The following is a 17,489-nucleotide window of genomic DNA, read 5'->3' as shown; positions in this document are numbered from 1 at the left end:
GGAAGAAAAGAGAATAGGGAAACTGCACTGAACAATGGAAAGAATAATGTAATCGAGTATCATAGAACTGTGTGGAATAATGACAAGTAGGAAAAAGAATGTTTGGAGAGTAGAAACTTGGAAAATCTTCTGATATAGGAGGAAGAGTGTGAACTAGCCATGTCATCTCCCCATGAGAAATGTCTATATGGATGGACATATGAAGGACAGTTGCAGGATTTGTGTATGGCTAGTCTAGAGAAAAGAAAGTCTAGGGGTGACATGATAGCAGTACTCCAGGGTTTGAGGGGCTGCCACAAAGAGGAGGGGGTCAACTTATTTTCCAAAGCACCAGAGGGCAAGACAAGAAATAATGGTTGGAAATTAATCAAGGAGAAATCCAACCTGGAACCAAGGAGAAATTTCCTGACGGTGGAAAGGCTTGCCTCCACACGGTGTGCGTGCTTCCTCACTGGAGGCTTTTAAAGAAGAGACTGGACAGCCACTTGTCTGAAATGGTATAGGGCAGGGGTGTCAATCTCAATTTCATTGAGGGCCGCATCAGCATTGCGGTTGTCCTCAGGGGGCTGGGTGGGTGTGGCCAGGGTGGGCGTGGCCTACTGGGTGGGTGTGGCTAGAGTGCATATGGCCTACTGGGTGGGCATGGCCAACTCTACATCGTTGGCATCAAGGGTGCCTATGGGGGCCTGGGCAGGAGTGGGACAGATCTGAGGGTCTCTGGCAGAAGGAGGGTCTTTGGGCCAGGGCCAAGGCAGTGGGGGCCGTTCCCTCACTGTTTCCAGGATGGCTTCGCAGGCCGCATGAAACCACTTCGCGGGCCGGATCTGGCCCCCGGGCCTTGTGTTTGACATGTCTGGTATAGGGTCTCCTGCTTGAGCAGGAAGTTGGACTAGAAATTTCCTAGGTCCCTTCCAGCTCTATTCTGAATTTGAAATTGAACAATGAAATAAAACAGGTACTGCAGTTAGTGATGAAAAAATGCATACAGAAGGACTATGGCAAAATAAGGATGAAAGAAATAAAATTCTGCACAGAAAAATGGTAACTTCAAATAATGTAATCAAGGAGCAGCATAAAGTTAAACTGAATTAAATTAATTAAAATGCACCACAATTTTGAAATAAGATTTAGGAAGTCGAGGTAGTGAGTGAAGAGGGCTAAACAAGGTCTCTTCCGCAGAGTGAGTGGAATTAAAAATAAAAGCGATGAAATAATTTTGTGTGAAGTTGAAGTGACAAAATGCTGAAAGAGTGTCTTATAGAACTGTATGGGAATGACAGTGATACATCAAAGGAAGAACTGGAGCAAATACTGTATTATCCATTTTAGCGCTCAAGAAAAAAGTGATGAAAAGAAAGTCATAACGCTGTGAAAAATGTTGAAAAGTGTGAAGCCTTCAAGGGTAGATGTTAAACTGGAGAAAATATTAATAGGATTTGTTTATACAGGTAGTCCTTGACTTACAAGTTTTCATTTAGTGGCTGTTCAAAGTTAGAACAGCACTGGAAAAAGTGACTTATAACCAGCTTTCACACTAATGACCATAGTGGCATTCCCAGGGGCATGTGATCAGAATTTGGGCGCTTGGCAACTGACATGTATTTATGACACTTGCACTGTCCCAGGGTCATGTGATCACCATTTGTGACATTCCCAGCTGGCTTCTGACAAGCAAAGTCAATGGGCGGAAAGCCAGGTTCGTTTAATGGCCTTGATTCACATGATTCCCTTAACGACCGCAGTACTTTCCTTAACAACTGTGACAAAAAGATTGCAAAATGGGGCAAAACTCACTTAACTTAGCAATGGTTAGCAATGGAAAATGTGAGCTCTATTCTGGTCTCACGTCGAGGACTACCTGCAGTGTGGCTCAGCAACCTGTTCACTAAGTATGTGGAAACTACATCTGTCCCTGACAATTGAAGGACATCGTTATGGCTCTCCTAAACAAAGACAGCAAGAGGAAATAGAAAACTACGGGGGAAAGAGTTTGTCAAAATTCCAATAAAAATGTAATAAAGGTGAAAATGGAGAAGCTAAAGTGCTCTGGGAATTTAGAATTCAAGCAGACAAGCACTTGCCACATTAACACCACAGATCTAACAACTGTCGATAGACAAAAAAATTTTTAGATAGTGGATGTGGCAATACATGGAGACAGAACAGAAGAGAAAGAATGGAAGAAAATCACAAAATAGAAGAGCTGCAAACAGAAATAGAAAGACTGTGGCAAAAGAAAGCAAAGATAGTATCAACAGTAACAGATTGCTTGGGTGCAATCCCAAAACATCTGGAGCACCACTTGAACACCCTGGGCATTGACAAAATCACCATCAGTCAATAACAAAGGTAGATTTACTTGGAACAACTTACAGTCTGTGATGATACTGTGAGGACCCAGATTGTTGGGGGCAATAAGCTGACTTTGTAATAATGCCGCTGGGGGGGGGGCGAAAGCCCTAATAAGCAGGCATATACATAGAATGAAGGCTATTGCTAAGCACATTTGATTTGTGCTTAGATTGTAAGCCGCCCTGAGTCTTCGGAGAAGGGCGGGATATAAATGGGATTAAAATAATAAAAAAGAAATACCTTTTATATTAGGAAACAACATTTGCCTATCCCAGTTTTTTGGGAAAGTAGAGTGTAAGAAAAGGATGTGTGATGTTCCCTTGGTTGTTAATGTATTTAAATATAACAATACGCCTCCTTATACATGTATGTATAAGGAAGTATGTTAGTTGAAAATGTAAACGTGTGTATACTTTTGTATGCTAGTGATGCCATGTTTTTGCCTAACAAATCATGTTATTTGCAGTGGATGTTAGACAGTCGGTATGATGTCACAGGGAATACAGATGTGAAAATCAATGCATCTAAGACCAAGGTAGCTGTGATTGACAGGGAAAAGTGAATTAATGAAGTAGATGCATTTCTGTACCTGGGTAGACTGTTTTATTAAAAATGGAAAAATGGATGGAAAAACATTAAGGCATGCAATCCAGGTAGAAAGTAGTAGATGATATGTGGTCATTTATTAAAAGAAGTGAAAAAGAGTATGGAGTATGGAGAAAGGCCATTTTTCTCTATTTCGTTATATGGAAGTGAGAATTTTGAATATCATTGAGGAAATGGAACTCAATTGCCCTGGAGTGTTTAAAAGTGGAGCAAAATGAGAACAGACAAGGTCAAGAGAGAGAATGGATGCTGCCGGTAAATGAATGTCAATAAATACAAAGGTGACTGACCTGTACCAAAGGTTGAGAGAATAATTGAGATACTTTTGTGTGACAGAGAAATAATTAGGACCAAATCTCAAAACCAATATATAACAGGAGGGTAAAAAGGAAGGGAGAAATACATTTTTGACTGAAAATGATTTCATCTTCAAAAAGAGAGAGCTTTATGAAACATCCTTTCAGGCTGTCATTGGACAATATAGGAATAACTGGGAAAATACTCCTTAAATACCAGTATAACTAATTATACAGCATATCTAATACAATGTGGGAAATGAGGCTTCCATGATATGTAAAGTGGCTGGAGAAAGCAGAGACAAGAAAACAAAGGAAAGAAGGTTATTAATGGGATAGGTATAATTAGAGTAAATCTTTATTAATGGAGCTACTAATCAAGGACTACTAGGATGATGTCTTCTACCTATTGGGATTACAACACCCTTGATCTTCAACAGTCTATCTGTGGGATACCCCCTCAGCCCATTTTCCATGGGTTCAGTCCCTGCTTTCATCCATTGCTGTTCCAGATGTTACCCAAACTGAAAAGAGACTGGCATACTTGCTGTTTACTGGCATGATTACCACCTGTTTGGAATGGGCAAGACTAGATGTTCAGATGACTCCAGCTAAGGAACTGATTGTGGTAGTCAACTCTACAAGTCTACTTACTCTTCTGGAAACTCCACGGGTTTGTTTTTGATCTTGTTGTGAAGCGCCAGGATGTATTCGTCAATGAAGGGACACTGAAAAACAAACCATTTTTCCATTCTTTTTGGCCTATAGATAACCCTACACTGGCAGGAACAGTTATGTCTTAGGCCCTAAGGAGCTTTTTATAGGACTGATTGTTGTGGTATTTGAACTTGTATACCATGAACTCGTATATCAATATTTCTATACACTCATAGTCATATTAAATTTTTCACTTATACTGTAGTGGAAGCAATCTGCTTTTCAGTTAAAACAGTTAATTATCTGTGAATTATATATATTCTCTCTCTCTCCCCCCCCTCCCTCCCTCCCTCTGTGTGTGTGTGTGTGTGTGTGTGTGTGTGTGTAGGGTCTTAACCAAATCATTAGCTGGTTCAATTATATTTATTATATATATTTACGCATGACTGGCAAAGGGTGGGCAAAAAAGCAGTGGGAACAGGAGCAACTTCCGATTTCCTGCCAGCTTCCCCATTGAGTTTCTTTGGGAATCTTGCAGGAAGCTTTGAAAATCTCCCTTCCCTTCCCTTCCCCTCCCCCTTCCTGTTCTACAACTAATTTCTAGCTGTATTGTAGAAAATAATCTACATTACAATATAATGTAGAACAAAACAATGCATGCATATTGTAAACAATCATCTAATATTCTAACTTATGAAAGTCCATAACCCTTACAAGAAAGCTAGTTTCCAAATACCATCCTGGGAAGGCTAAGCAATGCTTAACAAGGTGTTTCAATTCAATATATTGATACAACTTTTAGTATGCCTTATTGGGTGAAAGGGGAACTGGACAGCCTTAGAACAGATGATTTAACTCTAACACCCCCCTACAAAAAATAGTCCCATTTACAGATTCCTTACCTTCCCATATACAAAACAAAAGAGAGTAATACCCATTGCCCAGACATCTAGAGCCTGAAAGAAAAAAAACATTTAATTAATCTATTCATTTCTTTCCTATGTTTTAACATTTTTTACTTCTCATTATTTTTCATGGCCTGGTACTGTATGCTGGTTTGAGGATTTTCCCTCTCTTGGGTATATATTTTCTAAAGATTGTTTTTTTGTTTTGTTTGTACTTTTGGAGTTTCCCTGAGACATGATGATATTGCATTCTTACACGTGGATAATGCCATTTTTGGCTGGATAAATATTGGTCCTCATAAGCTGAACATTGGAAATGAAGGTACTGATTTGGAGGTCTGATACTGAACATAGAAGATGGTTATGTTCATACAGCTTCTGAAACATTCAAAACTTTCCCATGAAAATCAAGAAAAATGAGGTCTTATAATATAAATAATAGTGTAGAGCAGGGTCCCAACCTTAGTGACTTTAAGACCTGTGGATTTCAACTCCCAGACACAAGTCTTAAATTCACTGAAGTTGGACCTCTCTGGTGTAGGGCAAACAGTAGAATGAAGAATATATTGTTATTAGGTTAGTAATATTTATTTCTGATGATTTTAATGTTTTTATGCTGTAAGCTGCCTAAAGTTGGCTTGAAATGAGACCTATGACAAATAAATATAATTCATAATAATTATAGTCCCTCCAACTGAACGTGCGTGTGAAAGCCATATAGATAAACAAGGATTCTACCTTTCCGCTGAAGCTCTTTCCAGAATCTGAAATAGCTTCGGGGGCCATGAAGGCTGGGGTCCCAGCAGTGCTGGAGAGCTGGGCATCGCTGCCTTCAAACTGATTGCTCACTCCAAAATCAGCAATTTTGACATGTCCATCATCCCCCAAGAGCAAGTTTGATGGTTTGATGTCTCGGTGAATGATCTTCTGATAATGCACTGGAAAGGCAAAAAAAAAGAAAAAAAAAGAAAACATGATGTCCAGTGGTGGCTAAAGGAGTAACTACTTCCGCTCCATATTATCTTACAAGAATTCCAAATAGGATGGCTGCTTTCTAAAATTTTCTTTGCTGATTGTCTCTCTTAATCTTGGATTTCCAAATTTTCTAGAAACAAAGATAGCCACATAGGCTCTAAGAAAAGTCAAAACTATTGTAGGACAATATCTCAGTTCAGATGCCACAAACTAGCAAATAGTTTTCTACACCTCCAGATCTTTCCATTACTAAGACCCCCTCAATTCAAGTGCAACTTCTAGGAACTACATGCATCATTCATGATGTCTTCTTAGCAAAATGCAAGCTCTTTTTTAAAAAAGTAATTTCTCAATTAATCCCACAGTCCTGGGATTTCCTGATGGTTTCTCACCCTATTTACCTTTTTTAAAAAAAAATCAACTAAGGTTAGTTGGGCACTGCTGTCTAGTCTTCAATAGACAAGTTAGTATAGGGAAATACAGCCTGTTTTTCAGTTATAGTTTTATGGAAGAGGCTTCCAATAATTAAATTAGTATTAGATTCAGTATCAGATGTTATGGCTGCAAAATTCACCACTTGGTTCCTGAGCAAATTATTTTGAAAATCAACAAAATTCTCTTAAAATTGTTTTCAGTCTGGCCACATTCTTCCCACGGTTGTTTCTGCTTACGGTCATTCAAAAATATTTGTATGTGTTATTTTTTTTTGTAAAATATACATTGATTTTCTCAGATATCAACTTGCCAAAAGAAGATATCCTTTGAGACACTCTGTAGAAGGGAATATGTTAAAATTAATTATTTATCCAATTTATATCTTTCCTTTCCCTTGGTAGAACATTACAAAAATGCAAAGATATTTTTAATAAGTTACAAACATAGTAATTTAAATCATCGTAATTTTTGCAAATATCAAAACCATTGACATTTAAAAACCTAACTGAGGAGATAAACTCTAATTGTTCTTGTAAAAACAGACAGAGTGAAAGTCTGAGCACAGATCCCAAGGGAGTAGACTTTATTTAAATTTAGAGATGTGCAAATCTCCCACTTCATCCAGAGCACTGCAAACCACTTTCAATTTGAAATATTAAATTCTGGAAAGCCACCAAATCCTCTTCAGAACTATCAGACTGGTAAGATCTAGAAGAAAAATGTTCCATTCTAGGAACCGTAACTTTCTGTCATTATAAAAAATCTAAAAATGTTCTTTGCAAAGGCCAATAGCATTGGAAGACAAAGACTGAGAAAGACCAGTATAAAAAGTTGCCTTAATATGGCAGCACTAGGCCTGGCAAACAAGGGGAAGTGATTTAACTGGATTGTTGTCTCCATGACATCCGTGAAAATTCACAGTCTACAACAGAGACAGTAGGATATGTCGGTGGTCCAGATAAAGGTCCAGCGACAGGAAGAGGTTTCTGTGAATGGAGATGTTATTTACAGTATAAAGAACATGAAGCTTTGGTGGATTTTTGAAATGTCCATGATAGCAACCACAGCTATATTTAAATCAAATTCCACTTTCAATTATAACAACAGTTCCAATCCTGTCTCTTGGGAATTTTCAGATTCTGATCAATTAGAAGAGTGTTTCCCAGTCTTAGCCATTTTAAGATGTGTGGACCTCACCGTCCAGAATAACCCAACCAGCACTCTGGGAGTTGAAGTCCACACATCTTAAAATGACTAAGGTTGGGAAACACTGCATTAGAGAATTTAATTTAATGGGCTAAGTGGAAGAAAAGTGTCTATTATTCTGGAATATCCATCAAATCTGAAAGTGCATCACTGCATCATGGATCTAAGAGATTGGACAACCATTTGTCTGAAATGGTTAGGGTTTCTTGTTTGAGCAGGGGTTGGATTAGAACACCTCCAGAGTCACTTCCAACTCTGTTATTTATCTATTTTCTGCAATTCTATTTCAAATACCAACGCCTTTTAGTTGAGCACTGAGGAGGTTGTTTTATTCTATTTTCAATCACTCTTACAACAACTGTGAGAAATTAAATTACTGTTGTTCACTGCAATGTTTTATTTACTGAATCATTGCTACTCAGCCTACTGAATTATACCATTATTGGCATATTGACTGAAATTCTGATACAAGTTAAAGAATAGGAGTTTTGCTTAGATTAAAGGCTCCACCCTTTCCCACAATGGTTCAATACATTTTTGGAATTCAACCAAGAATGAAGAAAAGGCAAAATAATATTGTCGTGCAAAAAGGTAAATATGTTTTATCACAAAGCATCTCAAAAGGATTCTGCACCATAATCAGAACAATTTCATATATGTCTAATCACTACCAAATTTGATACAACATTCTTTCAAGTGTGAGTGTCCCAGATCTAGTGAAATATATATATATGTCTGACAGGCATTGAGAGAGGTGAGCCATTTAATTAATCTACTTCTCTTCAAATGGCTGTTCAAATTCATTAATTGCTAATTACCTCCTTATTTTGGCAAGTTTCATTTTGTATAGGGTGGCAATTAAGACAGCATTTGCTTTAGAAGACCATAACTATGGAGGTTTGGGCACCGCAGATGCAAAAGGATCTGAGATTCTTCCTCCTTGCAGCAAAAACTTCAGAATCTGTATGTGATCTGCATCTTTAATACACCAGAAATATTGCTGCAATAGCTGGACTGCAGTGACTAGGACTTTTTGAAGATGGGATGGAGGTCTGCACATTCCTTTTCAGGTAATTCCTTCTATCCAAACAGAATTCTAAACTTGAAACAAATTTGTTTACATAATCAAAACATCTATTCACCATTAGTGTCACCTTGAAAGAGATGAATACCCTACTGAGGTCAGAACTGACCACAAGAATTTACAGACTTGTCATAGATTCATACAGTATCAGGCAAGATGGTTGTGATTCTTTCTCATGTTCACTTTTAGATCTCTTAAGATTCCAAATTCACAAAATGATCAGGCAGTTGTTTTATTGTGGAACCCAGAATTCTGTTTATCTATGATCCTATGCCTACTTCCATTCTGCACCCAGAAAACTGCCCACCGTCTGGCTTACCTTGTGAGACTCATGGGGTCAGAACTGAGACTGCTTCCCTATCAGATAAAATCCATAATCAACAAAAACAGGAACCAAGCATGTGGGCTGGGACAGATGACCCTCAGGATCCCCCTCCCCCAAACTCACTCTTTCTTTTCTTGGGAATGAAAACTACATTGCAATGAGTATCTGACTATCTAGCTGTGTGTTCCTTGAGGGAAGACATCTTCACACTCTGGTGTGAGAGCCAGCCAGCTGGAGTACTTAAAACTTCCCATCTCCAATGTCAAGATGTACTGCTGTGCTTGATGTGAAGCCTAACAGCTATGCTTCTTTCTGTTTTTGCAAAGATATGAAATTAGACTTGCTAAAAGGGGCAAAACAGGGGCAAAAACATGTCAGTGTTTGCAGCATTGACAAAATAAACATCTACTGAAAGGTTACTGGGCAATCTATAGAGGATGGATGAGATTTTTTAATTATTTAAGAATAGCTATAACACAAAATCTCCATTCTCCATCTCCCATGCACAGAGAAGTTGAAATAGAAATAAAAAATGTCTCCAAATTTTTATATCTTTGAACCTCTCTATTCCCCCAGAGAAGAGCAATTCTATTATTTACTGCAGAAAAGGTTTACTGTATATTGGGAGTTTATGCCATAACCAAGGCCCTGCTGGATTTTTAAAAAACAAAAATGAAGAACAAGAATTTTCTTCCCTGATCACCTTTCTTTTCTAACCCAAATTTTCTCACTGAAATCAACAGGAAGAAATCTATATCCACTCCAGGGAGGGCATAAATACCAAAGTATTTATTGTCACCGTCTCCACGGATCTAACGAAGCCTCAGGACAGGTGGCCAGAGAAAAGCTGCCATTCGGCGCGGCGTTGCCACTGGAAGTCATTTTTACGTGCTTTCGAACTGCTAGGTTGGCAGAAGCTGGGACGAGTAACAGGCGCTCACTCTGCTACGCAGCACTTGGGATTCAACCCGCCAAACTGCCGACCTTCTGATCGACAAGCTCAGCGTCCTAACCCACTGAGCTACCTCGTCCCACTATAGAAAAATTACTCAAGGGTAAATATTGTTACACAAATAAACTTATATAAAATATCCACATGAAATATAGTCCTCCAATTATTTAAATTTCTTGTAAGAGTCCATGGATGAAACTTTGCTTAAAGTTCTGTCCTCTTAACAGAGTTGCTCTAGAACAGAGTGTAAAGGAGTTGAAATATTGATTCAAAATAAAGCACACTGGCTTGGCCAGATGCATTTTGAATGCTTCCTCAGTGATCTCAAGTCTTCTAATCAAAATCCTACCAGTAGTACAATCATTGCTGTCAGCACTAGATCACTGGAAATCAGAAGGCAAGGCACGGGACTCACAATTTCTCAAAGAAAGCATAGGATGTCCCACTGTCACCATGTCTTCCTTTCTCCTTTCCAATGTTTGGAGTGTTGATATCAAGGGAGGAAAAAACCACCTGGGCTCAGAGGCTTCCAGGGACTCTTGCATATGTTTCAAACAAGTATTGGCTACTCTAGGGTGCAAAAATGCAACCAGACAACCTCATGTGAACAATCACAATCACCATGGCTTATGCAGCTCACCTCCCCCCCCCAAATAATGTTCATTTCATATATTATAACTTCTGAAACCCTGTCTCCAAATGGGTCTGAGCTCTGCCCACTTAGAAGATCAGCTTCTAATCATATCAAGTTTGTGAGCCTTGCACTGATGGAAATCTACACCCCTGGATTATTGGCATGACAGACAGACAGATATACAGACAGAGACAGACAAGACCAGGCAGATGGAGATGGCTTTTTGTGTCAACATGCTTTTGCCTCGTATCAAACTCCCTACCATTTGGGGGGTGGGGGTGGAAAGAGAAAAATGTGTTACCAATAGAGGAAAATGTGTTTCAATTATATTAGCACATTGCACTGTCTGCTGAAGCTGCTGCTAACTGCATTAAATTGGATTAATGGAGAAATCTCCTGCACTTCAAGGACAGAATGCAATCTCAAAGTGCTGCTGCTTCACTTTGCCGTCAGCTTCATGTCATAGAGCAGAGAAATGATTTAGCACCTATCAAAAGAAATCTGCAGAGGAAAGTAACTGAGGTGAGTTGGGGGACAGTATTTGAGAGAGGTGTTTTTTTTCCCACAGAAGGCCAATTTGTGCTAGATCCATAGAAATATAAAGAGAAGGGACCATGAATTGAGGATGCTAGTCTGTGCGACATAATCAGACTATTGCTCCTATCTAGTTCAGTGCTGCTCACCAGGCTTACCCTGATCTGGTGACCCTCAAGTTGTGCTGGATGGCAACCTGCCTCATCACCAATAAGCATGGCTAAATTCAGTGCTGGCAAGGGACAATGAGAGCGACAGACCTCCTGAACATAGGCCCAGCAAGGAAAAATCTTTATCAGTCCAATTTTGGAGACTGAACCTGAAACCTTTTGCATGGAAAGCACATGCTCTTTCTTTAAACCGTGAACAAGCAGCCTTACGGGACCTGGGAAACACGCCTTTTTGATATTTGGCTCTTGGTTCTTAAACAATCTCCCTCAGATAGGTCAAGGTAAAGGTTACCTCTGACTCTAGGGGGCAGTGCTCATCTCCATTTCTGAGCCAAGGGAGCCAGTGTTGTCCAAAACTGCTTCCTGAGTCATGTGCCCAGCATGACTACTTGCAAAGGCACACAGAATGACATTACATTCCCACCAAAGTGGTACTTTGTTCTTAATATTTGTATTTATTGTTTTTACCTTGGGCATTATGTTTAATTCCTTTTAACTTTTGTATTTTTGTATTTTATACATTTGCCCTGTTCACCGCCCTGAGTCCTTCGGGAGAAGGGCGGTATATAAATAAAATTATTATTATTATTATTATTATTATTATTATTATTATTATTATTATTATTATTATTATTATTATTATTATTATTATTTATGTAGTTACATTTGAAAGCTTTTGAACTGCTAGGATTCAGTGATGGTGAACCTTTTGGAGACCGAGTGCCCAAACTGCAACCCAAAACCCACTTATGTATCATCGGGTGCCGGGTGGGCATGGCCCATTGGGTGGGCGTGGCTGCAGTGGTAACAGCAGACTGGGTGGGACTAAAAAGTTCAATCAATCAATTCCAACTTTGCGAGAACTATTTTTCCCCGCGAGAAGTTAAAATTGATTGAACCTTTTTTTTTTTTACATGGCAGTGGAGGCCTAAAGCGAAAAGGTCTTGTAAAACCCAGCTGGAGGCCTAGGACTGGGCAACGGCGCGCCTGCCCACAGGGAGGGCTCTGTGTGCTACCTGTGGCACCCGCGCCATAGGTTCACCACCACAGTGCTAGGTGGACAATGCTGGAGCAGGAACAGGAGCTCACCCCATTGTACAGTGCTCAGGTCTTAGCATCTTAGCATCAGTGCTTAGCATCTTTAGCCGCTGAGGCATTGCGCCCCCTCTCCCTCAGATACATGAATCTAAAACTAGAATTCCAAGGAAGATGGGGGGGCTTGTTAACTATGCAAGGGGGAGCCTGTGGTCAGTGCTGGACATCAAATCTAGTGTTTCCTTGACACGTTTCTACAGAAAATGTGTACTGGGTCTTCTGAAAAAATGCACCAGGCTGACAGTGGCCTCCTTTTCTTGGGGCATTCCATCTTGGGAATATCCCCTTCAGAAAATAAGCTTTTTCTGACTTCACTGCAATTTAGGCATATGCTGAAAATGTTTCATTCAGCAGCCTTTAGACACAATGGTATGGCTACATTCCCAGAGGTGTTTTGTTTTTAAATCTATATTTATGATACAAAATAAAATGCAACATAAATATAAATAGCCAAATTAAAAAAAAGTATTTGGTTTATATTTGTGTATTGCATTTAGTGTAGCTTGTATTGTTGATTTTTTTAAAATATTCTGGATATTATATTTTTTGCTTTTAAACTGTACTGTGTCTGGACATGCTGTATGTCAGATGAAATATAAATATTTGTTGTACTATGACAATAACAAATAATTATAGTATGAATTCCCAGTGTGAAATAAACAGGTTCAGAAGCTGCTTAATTAAACCTTCGAACTAAACTAGTGCAAACATGATCTTTTCCATTAGCACTGAATTAAGTGCCTTGAGAGAGATTCTAGAAAACTGCAGTAGAATTGGCCTGCGATTTAAGGAAGCACAGATGGGGATCAACAATTGCATTTCGTTACTTGTTGTGGTTTAAGCCACAGGTATTGTGTTTCCTCTCTTTCTAAGCTTGTTTATCCCGGTCAAGATACAAATGGTTCCCTAGAGAAGTTTGTGGCAACTGCCCCCACATTAACTGTGCTGCATTTCCAAGATACAATCAATAAGTGTTATAATTCATAGAAGGAAGTAAGTCAGGGATGGTAAAATATTGATTTCCCATTCTTGTCACACCAGCTGGAACCATTTCAACTTTACAGTGTTATTGCTGCTTGCTTTGTTTTTTTTAAAGAACGCAAGATTTCTAGATACTCTGACACATTCTGTATCATTTTTAGGCTTAGGGCACAAATTGGGCAATAGCAGCCATGTGTAGATATAGAAATATATGGAATGGAGAAGCCTAAATATACTATATATTGGGAGAGTTAAGAGATAGGGACTGGAAATCACTCTCATTGGAACAAATATTCAGCTTTGATATTGATTTGATTATGATCAACCAATGTGCAAAGATTGTGCCTGAGCCTGGGACCCTCGATGTGGGACAGAGCCCCCCTGTTGGCTTTGTTAATAGTAGTTCGTTCATTCATTCCATTTCAATTTATATATCAGCTCATCTCATCTGCATATGATTGTGGGAGGTGTACTCAATTAAAGCACAAACTAGCAACCAAAAAATTCAGCATTAAAACCAATTAAAAACAGCTAAACACCACAATTAATATTTGTTTGATGCTCAACTACTTTGTGTTTTTATTTTTTATATTGTATGTTTTTAACTAGTTTTGTTGTCAGCTGCCAAGTGCCACTTATGTGAAACAGGCAGCTATATAAGTCAAGTCAGGTCAGGTGAAATCAACTCAACTCAACTCAGATCAATTGTGCTCTTTCCCTGGTGTGAATTCTCCATTCTTTTCCCACTGATATACGTACTTCTTCATGGTTGCTTTGAATTGTATTCCTTATATGTTACCTAGTAGTGACTGAGGTGTCTTATAGACTGCTTAGAGAAATAGATAAAATTCCAAAACGATTGAATGGAATTCAACTTACTGTAGAGTCTCATCATTTAGTTTTAGTTTAGTTTTTAGTTTAGTTTTTATTAAATTTTTATACCGCCCTTCTCCCTAGGGACTCAGGGCGGTGAGTAAGTGTCATTTTACAAAATTACATTATACTGTCGTGCCCATTCCAGTAGTGAAGGCTGCTGAACCTTGGTTAAGTTATTATAAACCAATTTCTGCTCAGAAAATGATATATACAATTTAATAAGGGTTATGTAGACTGATGGGTTTGTCACAAGAAAAAATACTTCCTCTCCCAAAAGTTGAGAAATTGACTAGATCTGAGCCTGCTGTGAAAATGTTTTTGAAAACGTGTTGAAATGTATGAATGAATTACAGTTCCTTTGCTAGAGGATCATTTAAGTAGAAAAAAAACAGAGGGACATCAAAGGAAAAAGAATCCATCGAAAACAATAACTCTGTTCTTTATACTCACAGTACTCAATGCCCAAGACAATATCTCTGAAATAGAGCCAAGCTTGTTCTTCAGAAAAAGGGTTGTCACATGGCACCTCCATGACAGGCCTAAAAAAATAGAGCACAAAGAGCAAGACAAGTACTTTACCAGACTGTAACAGCCATTTTATTCTGTATTTTTACTTATTCTGATGATGTAAGCTTGTGAGGCTTGTTCAACAATTCATTTTGTTTTGTTTCATTGGGAGTTATTTTTAATTTTGGTGTTGACTGTTATTTATTGCTTTTATTAATGCCAAATTGTAAGAACGATGTACTGTAGCTTATGGGATGACTGGGTGGGGGAACCAATCAAAGCATAGCAACACAGGCCTCCTCCTTCCAGTTAATAGTGCAAAAAATGGAGAAGAGGGATTCATAGAAAGATGGGGGAGGGGGAGGACTCTTAATCTCTCCCTGGCCCTCTGCCCAGGGCAGCAGTCCTTAATTATCTCAGACAAATGACTGTCCAACTGTTTGTTTGAAAACTTCCACGGATGGAGCCCATGTCTCCAAGAAACACTGGATAAGCGCTGGATTCCAAGAAGCAGTGGCTGTTCCATTGTTTAATATCTCTTACAGTTGGGAAATCACTTCTTATTTTGAGTTAGATCTCTCCCTGGAAAGCTTCGCTCATGGATTCTTGTCCTACCCTCAGGCCATAGAGAGAATAAACCCACTCTGTCTTCCTGGTGACAGCTTTTCAAGTGCTGGATTCACTGGATTCTCAAGGAGTTGGGAGGTGTACATGGACTAAGCGTCAAAACAGCCAAAATGGCACCCATAGCTATTTTTTCAAAGTCTTGTTTAATGATGCCATAACTTTAATGGTGCTGATACAGATCATCCAGCAGATGCTGCTGCTGAGCAGAACTTAAGGCCTATTCAACAGTCAAACAATGAACCTGATAGCAATAGCATTTAGACCTATATACCACCCCATAGTACTTTACAGCATTCTCTGGGCAGTTTACAAAGTAAGCATTATTTGCATATTGCTCCCAACAATCTGGGTTCTTATTTTACCAAACTCTGAAGGACAGAAGCAGTGGTGGGATTCAGCCAGTTCGCACCAGTTCGGCAGAACCGGTAGCTAATTTTTTGTTGCCCAGGCCCAGAGTGGACTTCTGGAAATGGCATCCACACAGAGAACCGGTTGTTCCCATATTTGAATCCCACCACTGGATAGAAGGCTGCGTCAATCTTGAGCCCTGTAAGAATGGAAATTCTGCGGGCAGAGTTTGCTTGCAATACTGCACTTTTAACACCCTGTTCCAAAATTGTAAGGCTTTAATCCCCATAATATGGCATTCACACAATCTTTGTTTATTATAAACTACTTACCCCTTTGGGAGGAGATCGAATGCTAAAGGGGACAAAAAAAGAAAAGGAAAAAGACAGCTCTCAACCAATGCACTTTTAGAAAAGATGGAATTAATTAGATGGAATTAATTTCCATCTAATCTCTAATACAAAGATGTTATAGAAAAGGTCCATAAACTTAAAATTTTAAGCTTAAAATTTGTTGAGAGAATGTTTTTGTAGGAAAAAATCAACAATGATATTAGCATTTACACTACTAACTTTATACTAAACTAAACAGACCTTCAAAGTAAGAGTTAAGCAAACGTTCTTCATAAAAGGACTTTGAGTTCCAAGCAAAAGACTTTCAGTTTTCACTTCTGTGATCATCTATTTCCAAAGTCCCGTAGTAATCCCATTTGTAGAAAATGGGATTACCATTTCTTTGATTTCTCAGTGTTTCCAGAGCAAAGGGAGAACCTATTTGCCTGGAGTCATCTTTTTGCAAATTTTACCTTTTGAATGCCACTGGTGATTGTACTTGTGACAGAGACACATCATATAAATGATGTGAGTGCAAAACATTTTGAATTCGTCATTTTTCCCCCTTTTGCCTTAATGGTAGTCTCAAGGACTAATAATGGACATTTGTGTCACATCTATTTGACAGACTGCTTCTCCCCAAATACATCTACGGGGTCCACCAGGAAGGCAGAACATGTTGCTGATCTCAACTATCAAGGAAGCACATCTAGGAAAAGGGCCTTCTCTATGGGAGCTGCCTCCCTTTCAAAATCATTTCTCCAGAGATAAGATTGGCCCCCATCTTGCTGCTTTTCCACAAGGCCTTGAAAACATGGTTCTGTCAGCGAGCCTGGGGTTTCAGGGCCCGTCCGACGATTCACCCAAACAAATGAAACCGGAACGGGAGCTGGTTCTTCTAAGCCACGTTTATTGCTTCATAAACAAGAGCCCGAAGATTGATGAAGTCAGCGTTGATTTTACAGCACAATCAACGCTGCTAAATAGCCAGTAACGGCAACACCCTCCACCACACCCTTAATTATTCCACCACGCCCACACCTAACTTAACTACCACCCCCTACAGTATCCACCCTTTGGCACCCGCCCCACCACCATTGCAGCCGGTAAGCCACCCCCCAGCCCAAACCACCCTCCTTTCCCCCAGAGCTCCGCATACTTTCCTTTTCCCCCTCATCTCTCCGGTCTCTCCAGTCCGACGAGGGCTGTGCCTCGAGCCCCTCCCTAACTCGCCGGCAGTCTCCACCTCCCCTTGAACCCTCCTGGCACCCGTCCTTGTCCTGCCGTTTGAGTTGCTCCTTGGCCCTCTGGTCTTTTGCTCTGCGACGGCATCCTTGCCCTTCCCCCCAGCTCCCAAATGTCAGCTGGCCGCTCCATGGCCTTGCACGCCAACCGCACTCCCTCCCGACTTGCTGATCACTTCCGGGAGTCGGCAAGAGCGGCGCGGCGCTGTGGAATGTGCTGGCAAGCGGGCCCCAGGCTGGGAGGCTGCAGCCGATGCCTCGTGGTCGCTGCTCTCCGTTCCGGGCGCCACCGAGGGAGGAAGAGCGAGGAAGACGCCGCCGGGAGTCCCTGGAAGCCGGTAGGTTGCT

At 39.9% G+C, this 17,489-nt stretch overlaps 1 protein-coding gene across 2 annotated transcripts in view; it reads right to left on the bottom strand.

The window, feature by feature from the left end:
• The window catches only part of CAMKK1 (calcium/calmodulin dependent protein kinase kinase 1), a 122,685-nt gene that overhangs the window by 22,262 nt on the left and 82,934 nt on the right, over window positions 1-17,489 (bottom strand). For both annotated transcript variants that reach the window (XM_083372777.1, XM_083372778.1), the window contains exons 8-12: window positions 15,898-15,919; window positions 14,534-14,622; window positions 5,555-5,754; window positions 4,814-4,867; window positions 3,909-3,982 (exon numbers count right to left, since the gene is read on the bottom strand). In XM_083372777.1, the coding sequence (XP_083228903.1) occupies window positions 3,909-3,982; window positions 4,814-4,867; window positions 5,555-5,754; window positions 14,534-14,622; window positions 15,898-15,919 (439 nt within the window). The remainder of the gene's footprint in view (window positions 1-3,908; window positions 3,983-4,813; window positions 4,868-5,554; window positions 5,755-14,533; window positions 14,623-15,897; window positions 15,920-17,489) is intronic.

Source organism: Vipera ursinii, assembly GCF_947247035.1.
Source record: "Vipera ursinii genome assembly, chromosome: 1".
Taxonomy (NCBI): domain Eukaryota; kingdom Metazoa; phylum Chordata; class Lepidosauria; order Squamata; family Viperidae; genus Vipera; species Vipera ursinii.
The sequence above is the reverse complement of the archived record's forward strand: the minus strand, read 5'-3'. Positions and strand labels throughout refer to the sequence as shown.